This window comes from Sapajus apella, unplaced genomic scaffold (assembly GCF_009761245.1).
Source record: "Sapajus apella isolate SASKATOON/1434 unplaced genomic scaffold, GSC_monkey_1.0 scaffold56, whole genome shotgun sequence".
In the NCBI taxonomy this organism is placed as follows: domain Eukaryota; kingdom Metazoa; phylum Chordata; class Mammalia; order Primates; family Cebidae; genus Sapajus; species Sapajus apella.
Window position 1 is genome coordinate 7,975,327 of NW_022436996.1, and position 21,488 is coordinate 7,996,814.

The 21,488-nt window shown below is 49.1% G+C and overlaps 1 protein-coding gene across 1 annotated transcript; it reads right to left on the bottom strand.

Annotated features, from left to right (window-relative positions):
- Positions 1-9,293: 9,293 nt before the first annotated feature.
- On the bottom strand, positions 9,294-19,939 carry AOC1 (amine oxidase copper containing 1). Its single transcript, XM_032245021.1, has 5 exons — positions 19,833-19,939; positions 12,162-13,747; positions 11,176-11,461; positions 9,945-10,077; positions 9,294-9,635 (listed from the first exon to the last, which is right to left on the bottom strand). Exons 2-5 carry the CDS (start codon positions 13,741-13,743, stop codon positions 9,369-9,371), a joined length of 2,268 nt encoding a protein of 755 aa, XP_032100912.1. The 5' UTR covers positions 13,744-13,747; positions 19,833-19,939; the 3' UTR covers positions 9,294-9,368.
- Positions 19,940-21,488: the final 1,549 nt, after the last annotated feature.

Sequence of the window (21,488 nt, forward strand, 5' to 3'; positions counted from 1 at the left end):
GCCAAGTTGGGAGGCCAGTTCCCAGGAGAATGGGCCCTGCGACACCACACACGTGTACACGGTGATCATTCTGCCATTCCCTGCCTTTCTAGGCCTGGGAAGTTGGGGACTGGAATGCTGTTGCCACTCCATTACTTCACGTGCAAAACAAAGCACCAGCAAGGGCAGAAAGGCAGTTTCAGCATCCCTTTCATCTTCCAGATCTTGCTCGAATGCTCCTGATTGGCAGAAACTAATTCTATATAGGGGCCTAAATAAAAAGCAATCTGGGAAATGCAGAGTTTAAGCTTCTAGTTGCTGCAGAATAGAAAGATACATTAGGAGGGAAGTAGAATAGAGGTTAAGGAAGTGTCCATCATATTTGCCATGAGTCCCATGACTTGGGAATGGCTGTTCTCAGTCCTGGTGAGACTGTCTAGAATTCTGTATCCATTTTGTTCCCTGAAATGTAGAGATATAGAAAAGATTTGTATTGTGATCTAAACTGTGACCCCTCTCAAAAAATATATTTGAGTCCTAATCTCCAGTTCCCATGAATGTAACCCTATTTGGAATTAAGTCTTGCAGATGTAATTGAGCTAAGATGAGGTCCTACTGGAGTAGGGTGAGCCCTAAACCCAATGACTGGTATTCTTATAAAAGGAGAAACACAGAGACACAGAGACACCCAGGGAAGCCAGCCATGTGGAGATGGAGACAGAGATCTGAGTGATTCCTGAGCTGCCCTTTAGACCATCACCTGTATCTGTATTGCCTCTCAATGTACAGCCAGGCCAGCAGCTACAGGGAACTCAGAATATTCAGGCTGTGCTCCCAATTCCCCCTACCTTCCACTTAGTTCCATACTTCCTCTCTTGGGGACAAGTTTCCATCTCAGCAGGGGCTCAGTGAAGGCTGTGATGATATTGAGATGCTGGGTTAGGATCATGGCTGGGGAAAATACCTTTTTTTGGAGACAGGGTCTTGCTCTGTTGCCCAGGCTGGAATGCAGTAGTACAATCACGGCTCACTGCAACTTCTGCCTCTGGGACTCAAGAAATCCTCCCATCTCAGCCTCCCAAGTAGCTGAAACTACAGGCATGCACCAACATACACGGCTAATTTTTGTATTTTTTGTAAGGACTGGATCTTGCCATGTTGTCCAGGCTGTTCTCAAACTCCTGGGCCCAAGCAATCTGCATGCCTGAACCTCCTGAAATTTTGGGATCATAGGCATGGGCCACTGCACCTGGCCTTGGGGCAAATACTTTGAAACCCAATTAGAAAAGCTAGACCAGATCCTGTGTGGGCAGCAGCAAGTCAACAGAACATAGGTCGATCACAGTGGCACAGAGAGTGGGGACAATTCCAACCTTTCCTCGATCTTCAGGATGTCCCTTATTATCTGTAAGTTTTCTGGGCTTAAGTGCGCAAGCTCTATGATTTGGTCTTGAGCTTAAATACCTGTTACGACACTGCTGTTAAGTGTCACCATCAAACTTAGCTATTGACATCCTAAACTAATGCTCTGGGCTCAGAGAAGGGACAAAAAACGAGGTGGTTTTTTTTTTTGTACATGTTAAGAGTGTAGCCAGGCGTGATGGTGGGTGACTGTAATCCCAACTATTAGGGAGGCTGAGGCAGGAGAATCGCTTGAACCGGGGAGCAGAGGTTACAGTGAGCCAAGATCGCATCATTGCACTCCAGCCTGGACGACAAGAGTGAAACTCCATCTCAAAAACAAAAACAAAAACAAAAACAAAAACAAAAACAAAGAAAGAGTAGTGTTTTCAAACCTGGCTCCTCTCTTAGAATGATCTGTAGAGCTTCCCAAAAACACAGTATTCAGGACCACCCTTGGATATTCTGATATGGCTGGTGTGGCACGAAGTAGCACAATACTGGGGTCCTTAAGAAGGCTCTCTAGGTGACTCTGGTGCACGGCCAGGCTCAACACTGCTGGGGCAGAGAAGGGCAGCAAGGAAAACATAGCAACAGATGCTGAAGAATAAGCATCACAACAACAGAGGGCGATTGGGTGAGAACTAGGGGCGGTAGGAACACAGGAACCAGAGTGGGCTGGGTGCACTTGGGGATGGACTGGGGAGGTGCATTCTACCAGAAGCTGGTGGGAAGCACAGGGGCTTTTGGATGTTGTGGCCTGGGGCTTTTCCTCCTAGTTGTGAAGGAGCCCTGTTGCAGTGTGGTTGGAAGGTTGTGTGGTTTTTGACAATATTTCCCTTCTCAACAGCGGTGGGCCACAGGGAGAGGAGCAAGGCCTTGGTGTTACAGATCTGCTTCGAGGTCCAGCCTTTGGGTGTGCACCAGTTCTTGATTATTAAATACCATTGTGGTGGATGCATTGTCTGCTAATATCCAGAAATCGGATCTGGGAATAAGTGAGGTGGCCATGGGTGAATTTCAGCCTCTGATTTGTGGGTGGGAGCTGAGGGGCCACTGAGTGGCTAAGAAAATCTTGGGTGTGCATGGTCACTATCACTAGAAAGCCACAAGGTCGATGACCAGGGTGACTAGAAAAGAGGTAGATTCAATAATCCCCCGAGGTTTTGGAGAAGTGTGCAGAGTAAGACATTGGGTTTAGAGTAACTTCCAGTCTCCCTTTTGGGGTCCTGTTTCTTGGATTGTCAACTGCAAGTAGCCTTATCCAGCTGGACTGCAGTTGGGTGGTCAGTCTGCACTGTGTGCAGTTCCTTTAGGTCAAGCAGGTGCTTCAGGAACCACAGAATGTGGGGCACTTGATGTAACTGGAATAGCTCAGTGCCTCCATGCAGACCATTGTCCGGAATGTCCTTCTCCGTTCAATTGATGTTAAAGCTCAAACTCTACCTCCTTTTTAAAGTTTTCTGCGACTTCCCTTGAATGAATTCAGAGGGATTTTCTCCATTATTCTTTAGCTATTCTTTACATGACTTTTTCTTACAGAAAAACAGGCTTCTAGAAACCAGATACTGTCTTTCATCTTTGTATCTCCAAAACCTAGAGCAAGATCTAATCCATAGCCATTTAATAAGTGTTTGTTGAATGAATGAATGATAGAGCTGAGTCATCACTGACATGTAAGTTGTGAATATGTGTTCACGAATTCTAATGGGTGAGGGTATGACACTGTGAAAGAAGACTCTGCTGCAGGGCCGAGTGGTCCTGTTTCATCACTGGAGGTCGTATTTGAATAAGGCTGGTGTCTTTCAGAAACGACAAGAACAGGACATAAATATGCCACCCTTTCCTCCTGCACCCCCAGCAGAGATTTTGAATTAACTATGGCGTTGTTATTTACTGAGCCTGGTTGTGAATTGGAATCTTTTGTGACGCAGACACTGCAGGCAGCTTAATGATTGAAACTAGCATGGGAGAGAGGAAAGCTGTTTTCCATCAAGAGCATGTCCTGTTTTGCTGGCAAGTATGGATATTGTGGTGGACGGAGAACATTTTTTACCTTGAGAGAAGAATATAGGGAGTTTCTAAAGTAGCATGCAAACTACTTCAAGACGTAAAGAATTTAGGAGGCTGGAACCAAAGGCAACTTTTGAAACACTGCTGCAGTTCAGCAAAGGTAGAGCTGCCTTTACTATAAAGGAAATGAGTCATGGAGTGGCAGTTCTGAAACATGGCCCCTCTCACTTTTTTGCTGGTCCTTCCATTGAGATGTGGAGTCTAGGTCTTCTTCCTTTCCATTTGGGTGCCATGGTGACCCTGACCAATAGAATATGGCAGAAGCAGTCATGAGACTTCTGAAGTTAGGTTAAAAAGGCATGCTGCTTCCTTCTTGTATGTTAGAATACCCATCTTGGAGCCCTGAGTCTCCACGCAGGAGTTTGATTACTTGAGATCTTCATGCTGTGAGGAAGCCCCAGCCCCATGGGAAGCCACACATAGGTGCTTGGTCTACAGTTCCAGTTGAGCACAGACCTGTCCAGATGCCAGACATGTAAGGGAAAAAGCTACCAGGCAATTGCTGCCTCCAGAATTAGTATCCAAGATATTATCAGCTTCTGAGTCCTCCCAGCTGAAGCCCCAGATATCATGAATCAGAGAGAAATCATCTCTAGGGTGTCCTGTCTGAATCCTTGCCCAATTGAGTTCATGAGCATAATAAAATGTTGTTATTTTATGCCACTAAATTGAGGTGGTTTGTTATGTAGCAATGGATAACTGTAACACAGAAGCAGCTCTCAGGCAGTGATGGGGGATCTTATGAGTTTTGCAAACCAATCCTTGGATGCCTTAGCAAATAAGCATGAGGGTTTAGTAGGCAAACTTTCAATATCCTGGCTAAGTCCTTGGGTCAGACATCTACACCTAATAGATATATATTTTTAACTTTTAAGTTCACGGTATATGTGCGGGTTTGTTACATAGGTAAACTTGTGTCATGGAGGCTTGTTGTAAAGATCATTTTATCACCCAGGTATTAAGCTTAGTTAGTACACATTCGTTATTTTTCATGGTCCTCTCCCTCCTCTCACCCTCCACTCTCCAATAGGCCCCAGTGTCTGTTGTTCCCCTCTGTATGTCCATGTGTTCTCATCATTTAGCTCCCACTTATAAGTGAGAACATGAGGTATTTGGTTTTCTGTTCCTGTGTTAGTTTTCTAAGGATAATGGCTCCAGCTTCGTCCATGTCCCTGCAAAGAAAATGATCTCATTTTTTTTTTTTTATGGCAGCGTAGCATTCCACGGTGTATATGTATCACATTTTCCTTACCCAGTCTATCATTGACGGGCATTTAGGTTGATTCCATGTCTTTTCTATTGTGAATAGTGCTGCGGTGAACGTATGCATGCGTGTCTTTATAATAGAATGATTTATATTCCTTTGGGTATACACCAAGTAATGGGACTGCCGGGTCAAATGGTATTTTTGTCTTTATGCACCTGATACGTTTTCATGTGATATCAGATTTGTGCTGACCTCAGCCATTAGAAATTCCAGGTTATGGGATGTGGCCACCTTGAAGTGGCCCTAGGACAGGGAATCTGTGCAGTTCAAAGGAGCAGGTAAATTACCAAATGTAAGACCAAAAATTATGAACATCTCCTCCTACCTGGGAGAGGCACAGGAAGTTAAGAGGAGAGATTAACGAGACAGTTAGTATATATGTCCAGAGAAACAGCTCGTAGTTGGCCAAGAGTTTAGGATTAGTTCTTGAGGAACCTACGGTTGAGAAAAGCATTTAGCTAATCATGTATTTTTTGTAAAAATGTTTACTGCCAAGATAACTGAGGGTTAAGGGTGCAATTGCTCTAATTTGCATAAGCTTGAATTAAGTGGTAAGTGAAATATTTACTATAACTGGCATATTGATTTGCTAAATATTTATTTGCTTTTGGGAAGCAGAACATGCTTTGAGGAGAAGATCACATGCTCTCTTGGTGCACTGCATTACTATTAGAAACATAGCCCAGGAAATAGCTTGCTTCCTCAGGGACACGGCTGGGAGCAGAAGGCAGGACAGCTCCTTGGGGCTGGGAGCTTAGCCTGGGGTTTAACTCTCTGCTCTCATCATCTTGAAATTCTTAATAATTTTGGAACAAGTGCTTGCATTTTCATCTGGGGCCCACAAGCTTTGTGCCAGTCCTGACGTGCAGGAGTCTGCCTCTTGTGAGCTCTGGGTTGGATGTTAGCTGAGGTCTGCTCCTACATTGAAGGGACATGGGGCTAGTTCTGCAGGGAACTTAATCAACAGGAAAGGTTTAAGGGTTCCCAAAGGTGGAGGGGCAGTCATGGAGGGCTTGGTCCACTGGGCCACCTGTAGGTTTAGGCAGAGGCCACCAGCAGTCTCGATGAAACAACTCCAAGCCCTAGGATTTCTTGGTTGACATCACTGTTACTGGGCTCTACCAGCTAACAGAGACCTTGTCCTATTTACCCCCTACGAGTGCTGGGAATCCACTCTCAGGGAAGGTCCGTTGGCCAGCTGGGTGGGCCATGCCATCTATCTCCACTCAGAGATTCTTGGGGCATCATCGAAGTTTTCAGAGGATGAGCCATTCTGATCATGGGAATTCCTGAGCCACCTGTCTTCTGGGGCCTCCCATGCTTGGGTCATGGTTGGGGACTTGGGTGGGGAACACCTGCTGCTTTCAGTTCTCCCTCTTGAGGAGGGCCAGACAACAGGGAGAGTACCCCTCTCTCCTGAGTGTACATGGTGCTCAGGGAGAACTCACTGCCCAGGCAGTGTGCTTGGGAATGCCAGAGATGCACATGGACAATCATTGAATGAGTCCACAGAGGCCAAGCTCCGCCTGCCCAAGGATCAGACCAGGCTTCCAGTTTTGTTGGTTTTTTAGAGGTGGAGTCTTGCTATGTTGACCAGGCTATGGGCTTGAACTCCTAGGCTCAAGCAGTCCTCCCACCTCAGCCTCCTGAGTACTTCCAGTTTTTGTTTAGAAACAGGATGGCCATTCGAGAACATCACTGCCTCAGTAGAGCAGCCCTCAGGCCAGCCTGTCTGTCCCTCCCTGTCTGTTCCTCTGGGCTGTTGCCCCTGTGACTGTGGACATCTTGAGGTCAGGGACTTCGTCTTCCTCATCTTTGTGTTCCAGGCCAGTCACATTCTGCTTAAGGGAAGGAGGAGCAGTGAGACATGCTGAAAAGTAGAAGCCGGGGCCTCAGGGGAGGAGGGGGAAGGTAGTACCTGTGAGGACCATTAGGGACGGGCGACTGTGATGAAGGGAAGCGGGCCCTGGGATTCTTGGGGCTGCTTTCTCAGCGCTGAGGTCAGGTTCTTTTGCAATCTTGTTAGGCGTGGGTGGTGTTAAGAGATAGCACTGCGGTGGCCACAGGAATGGCCAAAATAATTATTTGGGGCAAAAACTCAACAGGGCAGGGAGGTGAGAATGTGATTTGAGGCTTGTATTTCCAAGGCTCTCAGCCACTGGTAACTCAACAAGGACCGCCGAGTGCCTGCTGAATGCATGACACCAGCAGACAACTATGAAAAGACACCCAGCTGGGTCAGCCATGCCCTTTGTCTTCCAGCTGCCCTTGGTATTGTGGGTGGCGACAGTCACACACCCGCAACTCAGTGTATAAAGGAGACCCTGGGCCTCCAGTGTCCTCCACCCCCTTGAAATGTTGAACAAAACTGCACACACCCTTCCTTTCTGTCTTCTTGGAGGGAGAGAAAGGCTGGAATCTGTTCTATTGAATTTTCCAGTTGGAGATCCAGGACCCTGCCCCATGTGACCTGACTCACCCTGTTCTTGCCTCTCCATCACTGGATCCTGGTTCTAGGGCTGCATGTGAGTGACTGAGCTCTGAGCAGGGCTGGGAGGGACAGTGTGAGATTCCCCCATCTGTTCACTTGTCTGCTTTCTGCTTTCCTCTGTCAATGGTACCCTGTGATAGAAAACTTCACATGCATTGTGTTAGCTCTGTGGTTGCTATACCACAGTACCACAGTATAAACTTAGTGGCCTCAAATAACACCAATTTATTCTTTTACCATCTTAGGTCTCAGGGCCTTGTTCCTAATGGAGGCTTTAGGGGAAAATCTGTTTCCTTGTCTTTCCCAGTTTCTAGAGGCCACTTACATTCCTGTGCTTGTGGCCCCTTCTGTATCTTCAGAGCCGGCCGTGTGGTCTCTTCTCCCCTCTCTTCTCTCCTGCCTCCCTCTCACAAGGGTCTTGTGATTACTCAAGCCCACCTGGATGATCCAAGATAATTTCCCATCTCAAGATCCTCACCTTAATCATGCCCACAGAATTCCTTTCTTTTGCATGTAAGATAACAGATTCACAGGTCCCAGGGATCAGGATGTGGACATCATTGCCTGGGTAGGGGACACTGTCTATGCCATTCATTCTGGCCAGCTACTATAGTACCACACATTAGCAATTAGAGTTTCATTTTTCTGTCTTTCCCTCCCTCCCTCCCTCCCTTCCTCCCTCCCTCCCTCCCTTCCTTCCTCCCTTCCTTCCTCTTGTAAAATTTAGATTTCAGTTTTTTCAAGAGGTAATTCATTCTCATGATTCAAAAATGAAAAATAACATCGCACTGGGGCGAGACACTGTGGCACCCGGGTTCCTGCAGTTAGTGCTTTCCCGGGCCATGTACCGTGGCCAGGAGACTTGGGGCTCCCTCAACTCCAGAGGGAGTGGGGAGACCCTCCCTGCCCTGTCCCTGCAGCATCTGGCCAGGCTGCTCTGCTTTCTCCCCAGCCTCTATCTTTCTACCTGGCCAGTCCGTGACCCAGCCCTCTCCATCATTCCCCCTCTGTCCCCAAAAGCAAGCAAACGAAACAGCAACAAAGCCCCTAACAACTCAATGGAAAGGTTTCCGTGGAGAAAGCCTGCTCCCATCCTTGTTCTCATCCACCATGCTTCCCTGTCATCTACGTGGAGACCATGTCTAGGGCAACCCCTCTCCTTTCTCACACAAAGTTGGCTTGCTGTCTAGGCCATTCTATGCCTCTTCTCTTTCCTTACTTGCTATGGCCTGAAATTTTGCCCTGTCAGCGCACAGAGTGTCCTCATTCGTGTGTTTCTTTTTATAATCACCTAGAATTGCACTGTGTGGCTGTGCTACAGTTTATTCAACTGGGCTTTTCTACACATGAGAAGTTGGTTGTTTCCAGACTTTTGCTGTTACAAACAATGCTGCAATGAGTCACTTTGTACATGTGTCTTTTCTGTGTTTATAGGTGGGTCTTGGGGATAAACCCCATGAAGTTGGACCAGTGTGCCAATGGGTAAAGGCACAGTGATCTTGCTAGGTTTCCCGGTAGCGTCTTCTCCATGGTTGTGCCCGCCACTGACATTGGGAAATTCCCTTGAAACCTCCACAAGACAAGGTTGCCAGTCTCAGATTTTGTTTTTGAGGCTCTCACTGTGTCTGTGTTGCCCAGGCTGGAGTGCGGTGGCATGATCTCGGCTCCCGGGCTCAGAAATCTTTCCACCTAACCTCCTCTGCCCCGGGACTACAGGCATATGCAACCTTGCCTGGCTAATCTTTTGTGTTTTTTAGGAGAGTTGGGGCTTCACCATGTTGCTCAGGGCTGGTCTTGAACTCCTGGGCCCAAGCCATTCTCCCGTCCTCCCACCTCAGCCTCCCGAAGTGCTGGGATTACAAGTGTGAGCCACTGTGCCTGGCCAGTCTCAGATTTTAAAAAAACCAACTTGATAGGTACATCTAGGATTTCCTCGAGCTTCCTTTTTGTTAGTAGTGGTGGCTTTTCTGGGCTGCACTAGACCAGTGGGAACAAAGTGCCTGTCGCGTGTGTGCACGTCCTTGTGTGTGTGTGTCCTACACACACGGCCCCTGTGCATCCCCGCAAGAAGCAGCACGTGGAGCGGGCCTCAGAGGGTTTATTGTCCACCCCATGAGGTTCCTGGGCTTCTTGGGAGGAACTGGGGGCAGGGGCTGGTCACACGGGTCTGTAGGTCCCGTTGTAGCTAAAAGGGGGAGTCACCGAGCAGTCCCTGTCCTCAGGGATCCAGCGCTGGACATAGTTGGGGGTGTTGTCATGAGGCCACACGATCACAGTGTCTCTGGAAGCCAGGGAGGGGTCCTCAGGGAAGAAGTTGAAGGGCCGGAGCAGGAAGCCCACGGAGTTCCCAGGTGTGGCTGTGTTGGGAATGTCCTCGGAGTGAGGGATGTGCAGGAAGCCCACTGTCACCCAGGCCACCAGGTCCTGCAGGAGACAGGGTGGGCTTCAGTGGGCAGGGCTGAGTACCGACCACTGGAGGCCATTCAGGCCTTTGGTCATTTTCAGTTCTGCCTGGAAACTTGCTGAATTCCTCTCCAGCCCCTTTTTAAAGAGATGGGCAACTCTGCTGTGACCTCTGAACTTGCCATCCACACAGCAAGGCACAGCTGCTGTGACTGGGGACAGATCTGGGCAGAGGGTGGTTGGGACTCCCTGATGGTGATGCGAATGGTCCTGGGCTGACCTGGAAGGAGGCAAGGCCGGCGCTGGGCAGGGCTGGGGACAGGGCAGTACCTGGTTTTCAATGTTCTCATTGTTGTGAAGAAACTCCTCAAAGACCACGGGTGGGTCCCAGGGGTCATTCTGGTTGTAGATGCTGCTGCTGCACAGCTCCGACTCCCGGTACCTGGTCACTGCCAGGGGGTACCTGCCAGGCAGAGGCGAAGCAGCCTGGCTCAGGGCCCTGGGCTGGGTCCCCAGCCCCACCCAGAGAACAGCTTCAGGTTCAAAATAGAGGAAGGTGACTGCCTTCTCCAAGATGAGAGATTATCTCCAGGGAGACAGCAGGACTGGCTGCTGTCAACCAAGGTTCAGGTGGTCTGCAGGAGTTCTCCCTGCCCCGCCAAATGCACAGAGACACAGGTCCTGAAGGACAGACGACCCTTGCACAACACAGGTGTGAACAGCACAGGTCTACTTTTTTTTTTTTTTTTTTTTTTTTTTGAGATGTAGTTGTGCTCTTGTTGCCTAGGCTGGAGTGCAGTGATGTAATCTTGGCTCACTGAGGCCTCCATCTCCTGGGTTCGAGCAATTCTCCTGCCTCAGCCCCCTGAGTAGCTGGGGTTACAGGTGCACACCACCACACCCTGCTAATTTTTGTATTTTTAGTTTCTCTGTGTTGGTCAGGCTAGTCTCGAACTCCTGACCTCAGGTGATACACCCGCCTCGGCCTCCCAAAGTTCTGGGATTACAGGCATGAGTCACCAAGCGTGGCCCACAGGTCCACTTTCATTTGGAGTTTCTTCTGCCTCTGCCATGGAAAGACAGCAAGACCAGCCCCTCCTCCTCCTCAGCCCACTCAAAGTGAAGGTGATGAAGATGGAGACCTTTAGATATATTTTCTTTTCCTTGAGATTTTCTTGATAACATTTTCTTTTATGTAGCTAACTTTATTGTAAGAACACGGTATCTAACACATAGAACATACAAAATATGTGTTCACTGCATGTTTATGTTACTGGTAAGGCTTCCGGTCAACAGTAGGCTCTTAGTAGTTAGGTCATGGGGAAGTCATAGTTATGCTTGGATTTTTTACCACATTGGGGGGCTGGCACCCCTAATCCCCACATTGTTCCGGGTCACTTGTACACAAAGATATACACATACATACATATACACACAACACACGTGTGTGCCCAGATACAAAACCACATAGACTCAGAACCCATGGGCACAAACACAGACACAGACACACACACTGGGGGGAGCCCCTGACCCTCCCCCAGGCCCCCTGGGTCTTCCTCACCTTGCCCAGGTGACGGCCTGCTCCTCCTGCCAGCCTGGGGGCAGCACCTGGTCAGCCATGGAGTGGATCTGCAGGCGGTAGCTGCGCTGGTGGCCCCAGGGGTTCTCTGTGGGGCTGGTAAAGAGCAGGTACCCAGGCAGCGTCCTCCTGAAGCGGAAGGCTGCCTGGCGCTCCCGGGAGTACTTCGTCTGCTCCAGGGTCGGCTGGACCACGCGGTGGCTCGGGCTCCAGGGGTTGGTAATATTTTCTAGCTTCATCTGCAGCGTCTGGAAGCTGTTCTTGGTGCCTGGAGGTATGCAGGGAGAAGGAGAACGAGAATTGAGCTGCCAGAACCAAAACCTCCTCATTCTGCCCCAGGATCTCTATCCTCCACCACAGCCAACAGCCAACTCTCTGGAATAATCAGGATGCTGGGGGATGCCCTAGGCAGCTGTGGTGATTCCATTACCACCCTGGGAAGTTCCTCTCAAGAGCTCTGCTCATGCCCATTTGCTGTGGCTGCAATTCCAGAGAAGGGGCACCCATCTTTCTCCAGGCACGAGAGGCTCTGCCCAGAGAGGTGACTGGGACTGACAAGCAGGAGCCACCCCTCTGGTCCTGGTGGCATCAGTCATTCTACTCATGCCATTCTTTTACCATGACAGCATCCAGGAGGCACCCTGATTATTTCCAGATGACACACGCTCCATCTCAAAGCACTAGACAATGATGCTTCTTACCCTCCTAGGCACTGTCCCCTCCCTTGCCCCATGCACAGCCCCAGGGCCAGGCCAGGGTCCACACTGTTGCATCCAGGGAACCCTCAGCACTGTTCACTTTCACCGTTTTTCAGGGACACACAGATTTCTAGCTTTAGGTTTTACAGAAGCAGCCTTGGCAAACGCTCCTGATTTTACACTCCCAGGGAGTTACAGTGCCGTCTTCTGGAAGTTTAGCTATTGGTGGGATGCGATGTTTGAATGGGAGAGCCTCACTTTGAGTCCTACCTGCCACATCCAGGTCGACGCGGTAGTGCACCAAGTGAGTGTGTATGTTCCCAAACAGGTGCGTGTGCAGGCGAGTGCCGTGGCGCACCCCCTCCGGGGTGTAGAAGGTGGCGTGGATGTAGCCAGTGGCATGTATCTTGGCCTCCATCACCCCGTTGGGGTAGAAGATGAAGTCCCAAATGTAATCATAATTGTAGACAGTTGACGTTGTCCGCAGCACCAGCACCTGGCCCTTCAGCCCGGCATAGAAGTTGAAGCCACCGTTAAAGTTGGAATCAAAGTGCCGCCGAATGGGCACCCCTGTGGGCATTTCGAAGAGGCAGAGGGCTCGGGGATAATGGACTGGGCCATCGCCATCACAGTAGTGGAAAGCATCCAGGAAGGTGGCGGTCTCCGGGCAGTCGATGCCAGGGGCTAGCTCGTGAGTGACGCTGCCCAGGCCCCAGCCCACATCGAGGTACTTGGTCTGCATACCTGCAGGTGTGTGTCCTCCGTACAGCGCCGCGGCCTCCTGCACGCTGACCTCATAGGCAATGCGCTCTCCGCCGAAGTGCACGTTCAGGACCTGCAACCCCGAGGAGGTGCGCAGCCGGAAGGCGAAGCTCCAGCCCCCGTACAGCACGGTGTTGCCATCCAGCCTGAAGCGAGGGCCGTGGGGCTGGACCAGGCGAGGGCCGCTCACACTGATGGGGCTGGGGAAGTCCCCGCGGAGCTTGTGGGAGGAGAAGAGGGGTGGCTCCTCCGTGCTCTCATGCCCCTGGCCCTTGGGCAGTGGGCCCTCCAGGACCACTGCCTCCACCTCTCCAGCTGCGTACTTCTGAGCCAGTTCCTCTGGGCTCCCATAGAACTTCCCGTTGTACCACACCTGCTCCACGGCCCAGCGCTGGGGATCTATGCTCCCGTGATCCACAAGGAGCTCCAGCCCAGTGGGGTGCAGAAAATAGCCTTCTACATTGCGCTGTATGATAATCCAACTGCGGCGCTGGCCAGAAGCCACGCCCCGGGGGGCCACGTCGGTGAAGGCCAGGCATCTGTCCTGGCAGTCTTGGAATGAGAAGCCTGTGGTATTGAGGAAGAACTGATGCAGGGGCTTGGTGGCTTCCTGCAGGGTGTGGTAGAGGAGGGCATACTCTGATGTGGAAACGGGCCTCGATGCCCAGGAGGGCTGATGCCTAGGCCGGAGGGACAGTGCTCGCATGTAGTGGGGCCCTGGCAGCGGCCCCACAGCAAACTCGGTGATATTGGGATGTTCCTGGTCACCAAAGAAGATGATGGCACGGGCTTCCCGCACAGGACGCCTTTCACCTTTATCCAGAAACCTCAGCACGTGGTTCTTCTTGGGCAGCAGCATCTCAATGAGAAACACGGTGTTCTTGGCCATGGTGGGTGCACTGGAGGACTGCAGTTTCAGCTCCTTCTTGGACCAGAGGAAGCTGTGCACTGCTTTCAGCTCTTGGAGGCTCAGGTCTGCAAACACCCCTGCCTTCCTATGCAGGGTCCCTGGGGAGGGCTCCACCATGGCCATCTGCAGCATCAAGATGGCAGCCACAGTCCAGCCCAGGGCCAGCATCTCTCGCGCCATCACTCTGGAATGCAGTAGAGGAGATGAACTTAGTTGTCTTATGGGCAGAAATGGGCTTATCTTAGTTAGGGCCCTGGAGTTTGAGGTCCCTCCGCCTCGGAGTTTTCCTATGCACTGAACTTCCTCCCCTTGCTCTGCCCTAAGCTAGAGGCTGTCTGTGGGGAAGCCAGGGCCCCACACAGTCCCCAGTGCTGTCGGGCTGTGATCTGTGCTTCCATCCATCTGCTTCTGCCCTCTCCTCACTCCTCTGTAAGTGTCCTCCAGTTCTGCCTTCGTTACTCGGGGGGACGCTCTTAGCCATGGGCGCCGTGGGTCACAGACGCCAGGCTGGCCCCTGCACACACCCCCAGGTGCCTCTTGTGCCCTAGAGAAGCAGACACCTACCTGTATTAACAGCAAAACTACATTTCTGACACAACAAAATACCTTTTAGGTAGACAGATTTTGAAATGCAGTGTAGAGATTCAAAGGTGGGCTCTGGAGTCAGGCTGCCCAAGTCCAGTCCCAGTAACTCATGCCACTAGGACTTGCTGTGTTGCCTCGGGCATGATGCTTAAACTCTCTGGGCCTTCATTTTCTTAGTTATAAAATGAAAGTGACAACGATGCTTAGCTTCTAGGGTTGCGGAGATAAATCAATTAGACAGTAAATGTAAAGCGTTTGTGACAATGCCTGCCTTATAGGAAATGTATGAGAAATGTCAGCTGCTCTTCTTGTTAAATTACATACAGCCTATGGACACCAGCACATAAAGATCCACAGCACATTCAAAATTCTAGAGTTATTCAGGTGTGACTAGGCTGCAGACTTACGGCTTTGGGGTGAGGTAGAGCTGCCCAGTCCTGCCCAGCCTTCTTTGTGCCCCCTTCACCTCTCTTGACCACCCAATGCTACTAGGAGGGCCCCTCAAGGAGAGGGTCATCTTAGGGAAATGCTTTTCCTTTCTCAGGGAGGGTATGGTCAGGGGCTTCACCTCATAACCCCATCCCCCAAGCAGCCGTAAAATCCTGTGCTTGTAGCTGTGAGCCTCCTGCGGGGCTGGGAGAGCTGAAGGCAGTGCACAGCTTCCTCTGGTGGCCTGTCTTCCTATGTGCTGTGTGTGGAGCCTCTGGGAGATGCTTGCCCTGCAGATGCTGGCCGGAGCAGTCTCCCAGCCTCAGTTTCTCCAGACCCTAACTTGTCCTCCTGGATACCACAGGCCCTGCCTGGATGGCTGCCATCACCATGAAATTTCCCTACAGAAGCGCTGCCTTCGTTGCCTTGCACCCCCTTCCTCAAGGCTCTGGGTTGACCTGGGAGCCTGCTTCAGGATTCCTCCCTACCTCAGCTGCGCTTCTCACTTCCTGCAAGCCACGCCTGAGGCGCAGACACTTGACTTATAAGGTGGACGCATGAGTGTGTTGGACTCAGAGATCCTTGTTTTCATAGGTAATTGCCTTTTGCTCCCTAAATCAGAAGCCCTGGGGGTAACCCTGGAGAAAATGCGTTCTCCTATGCAGACAGACAGGTAGTAGAGAGTTTAATCCACTCCTGGTCTCAGACCTCTGCCTGGCCCAGCCTTCTCCCGGGAGGCCCAGGCGCCTGCAAGGAGGGACCGAGGATTTCACCTGGATACTCAGCGGTCCTGCGAAATGTAACTGAGGTGCAGCAGCTCTACTTGGGGTGTATCGTGGAGTGACCCACCAGGGAAACCTGACCATCATGAACACTTTTCATTTCTTGCTTGTATTTTTGGAAAATGCATTTACATATCACATTTCTGAAGCACAATTGTTGGGAACACAACCCACGTGATAACTAGAGGCCCTGTTTTCCTTGTGGCTTTTTTCCTCCAGGGAAGCTCAACAGCAAGGTGTCCCTCCCCACCCAACTCTAGGCTGGTGGCACAGCCTTCCCCACCATTTCAGATCAGCTGAAACCCTGCACTGCTGAGGAGGGCTCTGGTTTTGGCCCCAACTAACATACTCACTTCTCCATGAGCCCTCTTAGCACTTTGTATTTAATTTGTACACGATGGCCATTTCTTGATTTGTAGATAAATGAAAGGTGTTGGCTGAGCCTGTTCTGTCACCCAAGGGCTTTCTGGCCCTGGAAGCCATGGTCAAGGCTGATCTGAGATGTCCTTCTCCCCGTTTCCCAGGCTCCCCTCCCCGAAGGCTCTCACGTTGCCCTCATTTTGCTCCTCGTTCACAGCCTCTCATGGGGACGTCCCTCTGGTTGGCCTGTCTTGCCCTCTGGTGCTGGCAGAAGACCCTGGAACCCACATGATCTTGGGCTCTCGGAGGCCCTGCTCATCTGAATAGAGCAGGTGAGGGAGCGGCTGCAGGCGGAACCCATGCCAGTAGGAGGGATATAGGCGACTGATTGTGTTCTACTATTAAACATTGGCCAGGCCTCTTTTTTTTTCTTTAAATAGGCTTCTTTTTTTCCCCCTGAGGTAGAGTCTTGCTTTGTAGCCTAGACTGGAGTGCAGTGGTGCAACATTGGATGACCGCAACTTCCACCTCCCGGGTTCAAGTAATTCTCCTGCCTCAGTCTCCTGAGTAGCTGGGATTACAGGTATGTGCCACCATGCCTGACTAATTTTGTGTTTTTAGTAGAGATGGGGTTTCACCATGTTGGTCAGGCTGGTCTTGAACTCCTGACCTCAAGTGATCCACCTGCCTCAGCCTCCCAAAGTGTTGGGATTACAGGCATGAGCCACTGGACCTGGCCCAAAATAGACTTCTTATTAGACTTAAAAATATATACATAGAGTCAGGGTCTCACTGGGTTGCCTAGGCTGCTCTTGAACTCTTGGGCTCAAGTGATCCTCCCACCTTGATCTCCCAAAGTGCTGGGATTACAATAGACTTAAAAAAAAATAAACTTTAAACAAATACACTTTTAATAGACTTCTTAATAGACTTTATAAAATCTGCTAAAGGTCTTTTAAAATTATATTAAAGTCTTTTTTTTTTTTTTTTTTTTTTTTTTTTTTTTTTTTTTTTTTTTTTTGAGACAGAGTCTTGCTCTGTTGCCTAGGCTGGAGTGCAATGGTGCAGTCTAGGCTCACTGCAACCTCTATGTCCTGGGTTCAAGTGATTATCCTGCCTCAGCCTCCTGAGTAGCTGGGACTACAGGCATGTGCCACCACACCTGGTTAATTTTTGTATTTTTGGTAGAGACAGGGTTTCACTGTGTTTGCCAGGATGGTCTCAAACCCCTGACCTCATGATCCACCCATCTCGGCTTCCCAAAGTGCAGGGATTACAGACATGAGCCACTATGCCTAACCAAAGTCTTTAAATAGACTTTTAAAAGAGAAGTTTTAGCCACTTTAAACATCATATGGAACCAAAAAAGAGCCCGCATAGCCAAGACAATCCTAAGCAAAAAGGACAGAGCTGGCTGCATCACATTGCCAGACTTCAAGCTAAACTACAAGGCAATAGTAATCAAAACAGCATGGTACTGGTATCAAAACAGAGACATAGACCAATGGAACAAAACAGAGGCCTCCGGAGCAACACCATACATCTAGAACCATCTAACCTTTGACAAACCTGACATAAACAAACAATGGGGGAAAGGTTTCCTGTTTAATAAATGGTGTTGGGAAAATTGGCTAGCAATGTGCAGAAAGCAGAAACTGACACCTTACACTAAAATTAACTCCAGATAGATTAAGGACTTAAGTATAAGACCTAACACCATAAAAATCCTAGAAGAAAACCTAGGCAAAACCATCCAGGATATAGGCATAGGCAAGGACTTCATGACTAAAACACCAAAAGCAATGGCAACAAAAGCCAAAATAGACAAATGGACCTAATTAAACTCCAGAGCTTCTGTACAGCAAAAGAAATAATCATTAGAGTGAACCGGCAACCAACAGAATGGGAAAAAAATTTTGCAATCTACCCATCTGACAAAGGGCTAACATCCAGAATCTACAAAGAACTAAAACAGATTCACATGAAAAAAAAAACTCATCCAAAAGTGGGCAAAGGATATGAACAGACACTTTTCAAAAGAAGATATATATGAAGCCAACAAACATGAAAAAATGCTCATCATCACTGGTCATTAGAGAAATGCAAATCAAAACCACATTGAGATACCATCTCACGCCAGTTAGAATGGCGATCATTAAAATATTTGGAGACAGCTGGGTGTGGTGGCTCACACCTGTAATGCCAGCACTTTGGGAAGCCAAGGCCAGCGGATCATGAGGTCAAGAGATTGAGACCATCCAGGCCAACAAGGTGAAACACCGTCTCTACTAAAAAAAAAAAAAAAAAAAAAAATTAGCTGGGCATGGTGGTATGTGCCTGTAGTTCCAGCTACTTGGGAGGCTGAGGCAGGAGAATTGCTTGAACCTGGGACGTGAAGGTTGCAGTGAGCCGAGATCACACTGCTGTACTCCAGCCTGGTGCCTGGTGACAGAGTGAGACTCTGTCTAAAAAAAAAAAAAAAAAAAAATGGAGACAACAGATGCTGGAGAGGATGTGGAGAAACAGGAACACTTTTACACTGTTGGCGGGAGTGTAAATTAGTTCAACCATTGTGGAAGACAGTGTGGCAATTCCTCAAGGATCTAGAAATAGACATTCCATTTGACCCAGCAATCCCATTACTGGGTATATACCCAAAGGACTGTAAATCATTGTATTATAAAGACATGTGCACACACATGTTCATTGCAGCACTGTTTACAATAGCAAAGACCTGCAATCAACCCAAATGCCCATCAATGATAGACTGAACAAAGGAAATGTGGCACGTATACACCATGGAATACTATGAAGCCATAAAAAACGATGAGTTATTGTCCTTTGTAGGGACATGCATGAACCTGGAAACCATCATTCTCAGCAAACTGACACAAGAACAGAAAATCAAACACCACATGTTCTCACTCATAGGCAGGTATTGAACAATGAGAACACATGGACACAAAGAGGGGAGCATCACACACCGGGTCTGTTGGGGTCAGGTAGGGGAGGGATGGGGGGAAGGGGGGGGGGGGGGGATAATGTGGGGAATATCAGGTATAGGTGATGGGGGGTGGAGGCAGCAAACCACCTTGCCATGAATGAACCTATGCAACAATCTTGCATGATCTGCACATGTACCCCAGCATCTAAAGTACAATAAAAAAAAAAGAAGAGTTTTAGGTTCATGGCAAAATTGAGTGAAAGATACTGAGAGTTTCTGTATACTCACAGCCCCTACTCATGCAGCCTCCCCGCTACCAATATCCACACCAGAGATGTTTGTTACACTGTAACAAATGTTATCGAACGTCATATTTGTTACAGCTGATGACCTTGCAGGTCACACTCACCCAGAGTCCACAGTTTACTTCAGGGCTCACTCTTGGTGCTGCGTGTTCTATGGGTTGGACAAACATACGATGACATGGATCCACCATTAGCGTGTCACACAGAGTAGTTCCCCTGCCCCAGAAACCTTCTGTGCTCCACCTCTTTATCCCACTCTCCTTCCTAACCCCTGGCCCTCACTGCTCTTTTTTTGGTCTGCATTGTTTTGCCTTTCCCAGAATGTCCTGTATTTGGAATCTTAACAGTCTGCAGCCTTTCAGGTTGGCTTCTTTCCTTGGCAGTGTGCATTTAGGATACCTCCATGTCCTTTCATGGCTGGGGCTCCTTTTTCACAACATCTTATCCCCATGCTTTTTTTTTGCTGTGCTGGGAAGGAGAGAGATGTGGAAGAAACTTTCGGTTTCCCCAGGACAAACCTCTGTCCCCATGTGCAGTGGTGGTGGGGGAGGTGGATGACGGCAATGTTGCCGTAAAGGAAGAGGGAGACATGGTGGCTGCTGAGACCTCCAGGCAGGAGCAAGAAGCAAGCCCTCTCCCCACTCACCCTCCTCTCTGAGCCTTCCCCACTCTACCCTGGCCAGCTGTTGCCTGCCACCAAGCGCTCTGACACCTTCTGTGATGTGCTGGGCTGCCCTTACTTCCTGGCTTTCCTCCCTCTGCGTCCTGTTTCTCCCACCCATCCTCCCATGCCCTCCTTCCATTCATTTTCTTCCTACCACATCAGCCGCTTCTCAACTCTCCCAAACACCCATCAGAACGCACCTGTGTGCTGTGCTCCCAGTTCGCTCTGCTTCCAGCTTTTGCCCTTACGCTGATCTCTCTGACTCATTCTTGAAGTTGAACAGACCCCGCCCTGCAGGGAGGGACAAACTCTGGGTGCGAGGACGCTGGCTGCTCAGTACACATTTCCTGGGTCTGTTTCCTGACAAGTGCCGCCTTCTACAAGGATTTGCTTTGGCTTCTCTGTGACGAGCTGGGCAATGCCATAATGTTAATGTAGGTGGCACATTTTAGAGGCAGAGATAAGGACAAGGGGCCGTTTCTTAGCTGGGAGTCTTAACTGAAGCTGACAGATGGACCAGGGGAGGGACTGATAGAGGCTGGCACCCACAGCAAAGCAGAGAATTCGACCACATGTAGAATAGGACACCAGAGGCAGAACCATTTGGGAGAATCAGCCACTCAAGATGAGCTGTGAACCTTGGCGGCTTTTTAACCATTGTTGGGACCCTCATCAGATTCAGAAAGGAGGAGGGACTTGGCTGAGAGAAAGCTGGCCAGGGTAGCTAGGGCTATGCACAGAGCAGAGAGGGGAGAGGACACTGGGGCAGCTAGTATCCATGCAGCGGGGGGACAGTGCTAACATGGCTTTGTCAGGTTGAGAAGGGTGAAGATGGCAACGTGGTGATCGGCTGAGCTCCTGGGTGGAAGGGAAGGAGTAGAGTCAGGAAAAGTGCATGGCTCAGGACCACCAAGAGGTCGTCATCGCCCATGACCAAGGTTTGGTTGCTCAGGGATCACGCACTGCTTTGTGGTTCTAGGGATTTTGTATTTCTCATCATCATCCTTCCTGCTGCCTGCATTGCAAGTCATTTCAGTGTGCACTGGCCACTAGATGAAGGAAGGTGAAAACACTTAGTCAACTTGATGCTTGCTTGCAATTCCAGAAGGTCTTTTGTGTCTCTGAGGAAGGGGATTCATCTTAAATGTTAAAATGATGATTGATACAAAGACAATGAAAGCTACTATCTTTCACCCTCAGTGTTCAAGAGGACTGTGAGAGATGCATTCTCAATTATGGGCTCACCAACTCCATGGAGAACTGGGGAGATTTGGATCAGAAGAGAGTTCCAGGAACAACCTGATTTTGAGGACTACAATCTGTTTCTGTTCCACAAAGGAAACCACAACAAAGTTAATGGACTGAGGACCGATTAAGAAAAGAGACTGGCAAAGATTAAAAGGGAGCAGGACCACATGCAAATGATGGAGTTGGACCCTTCCCCACATGGAAATGGACTCAAAAGGGACCAAAGACGTACATGTAAGAGCTAAAACTGTAAAAATCTTAAAGAAAACATAGCAGTCAATCTTCTTGACTTTGCATCTAATTCTTTGATGTGACCTCAAAGCACAAATAACCAAAGGAAAAAAATAGGTAATTGGATATCATCAGTATTAAAAGACTTTTATGCTTCAAAGAACATCCACAAGAAAGTGAAAAGACAAACCATAGAATGGGAGGAAATATTCACAAATTATATATCTGGTAAAAAAATTGTATCTAGCCTATAAAAAGAACTCTTCCAATTCCATAATAAAAGACAAATAATCCAATTAAAATGAGCAAAAGATCTGAATAGATGTTCCCTCCAGGAAGACATACCCATGGCCAATATGCACTTGGAAAGGTGTTTA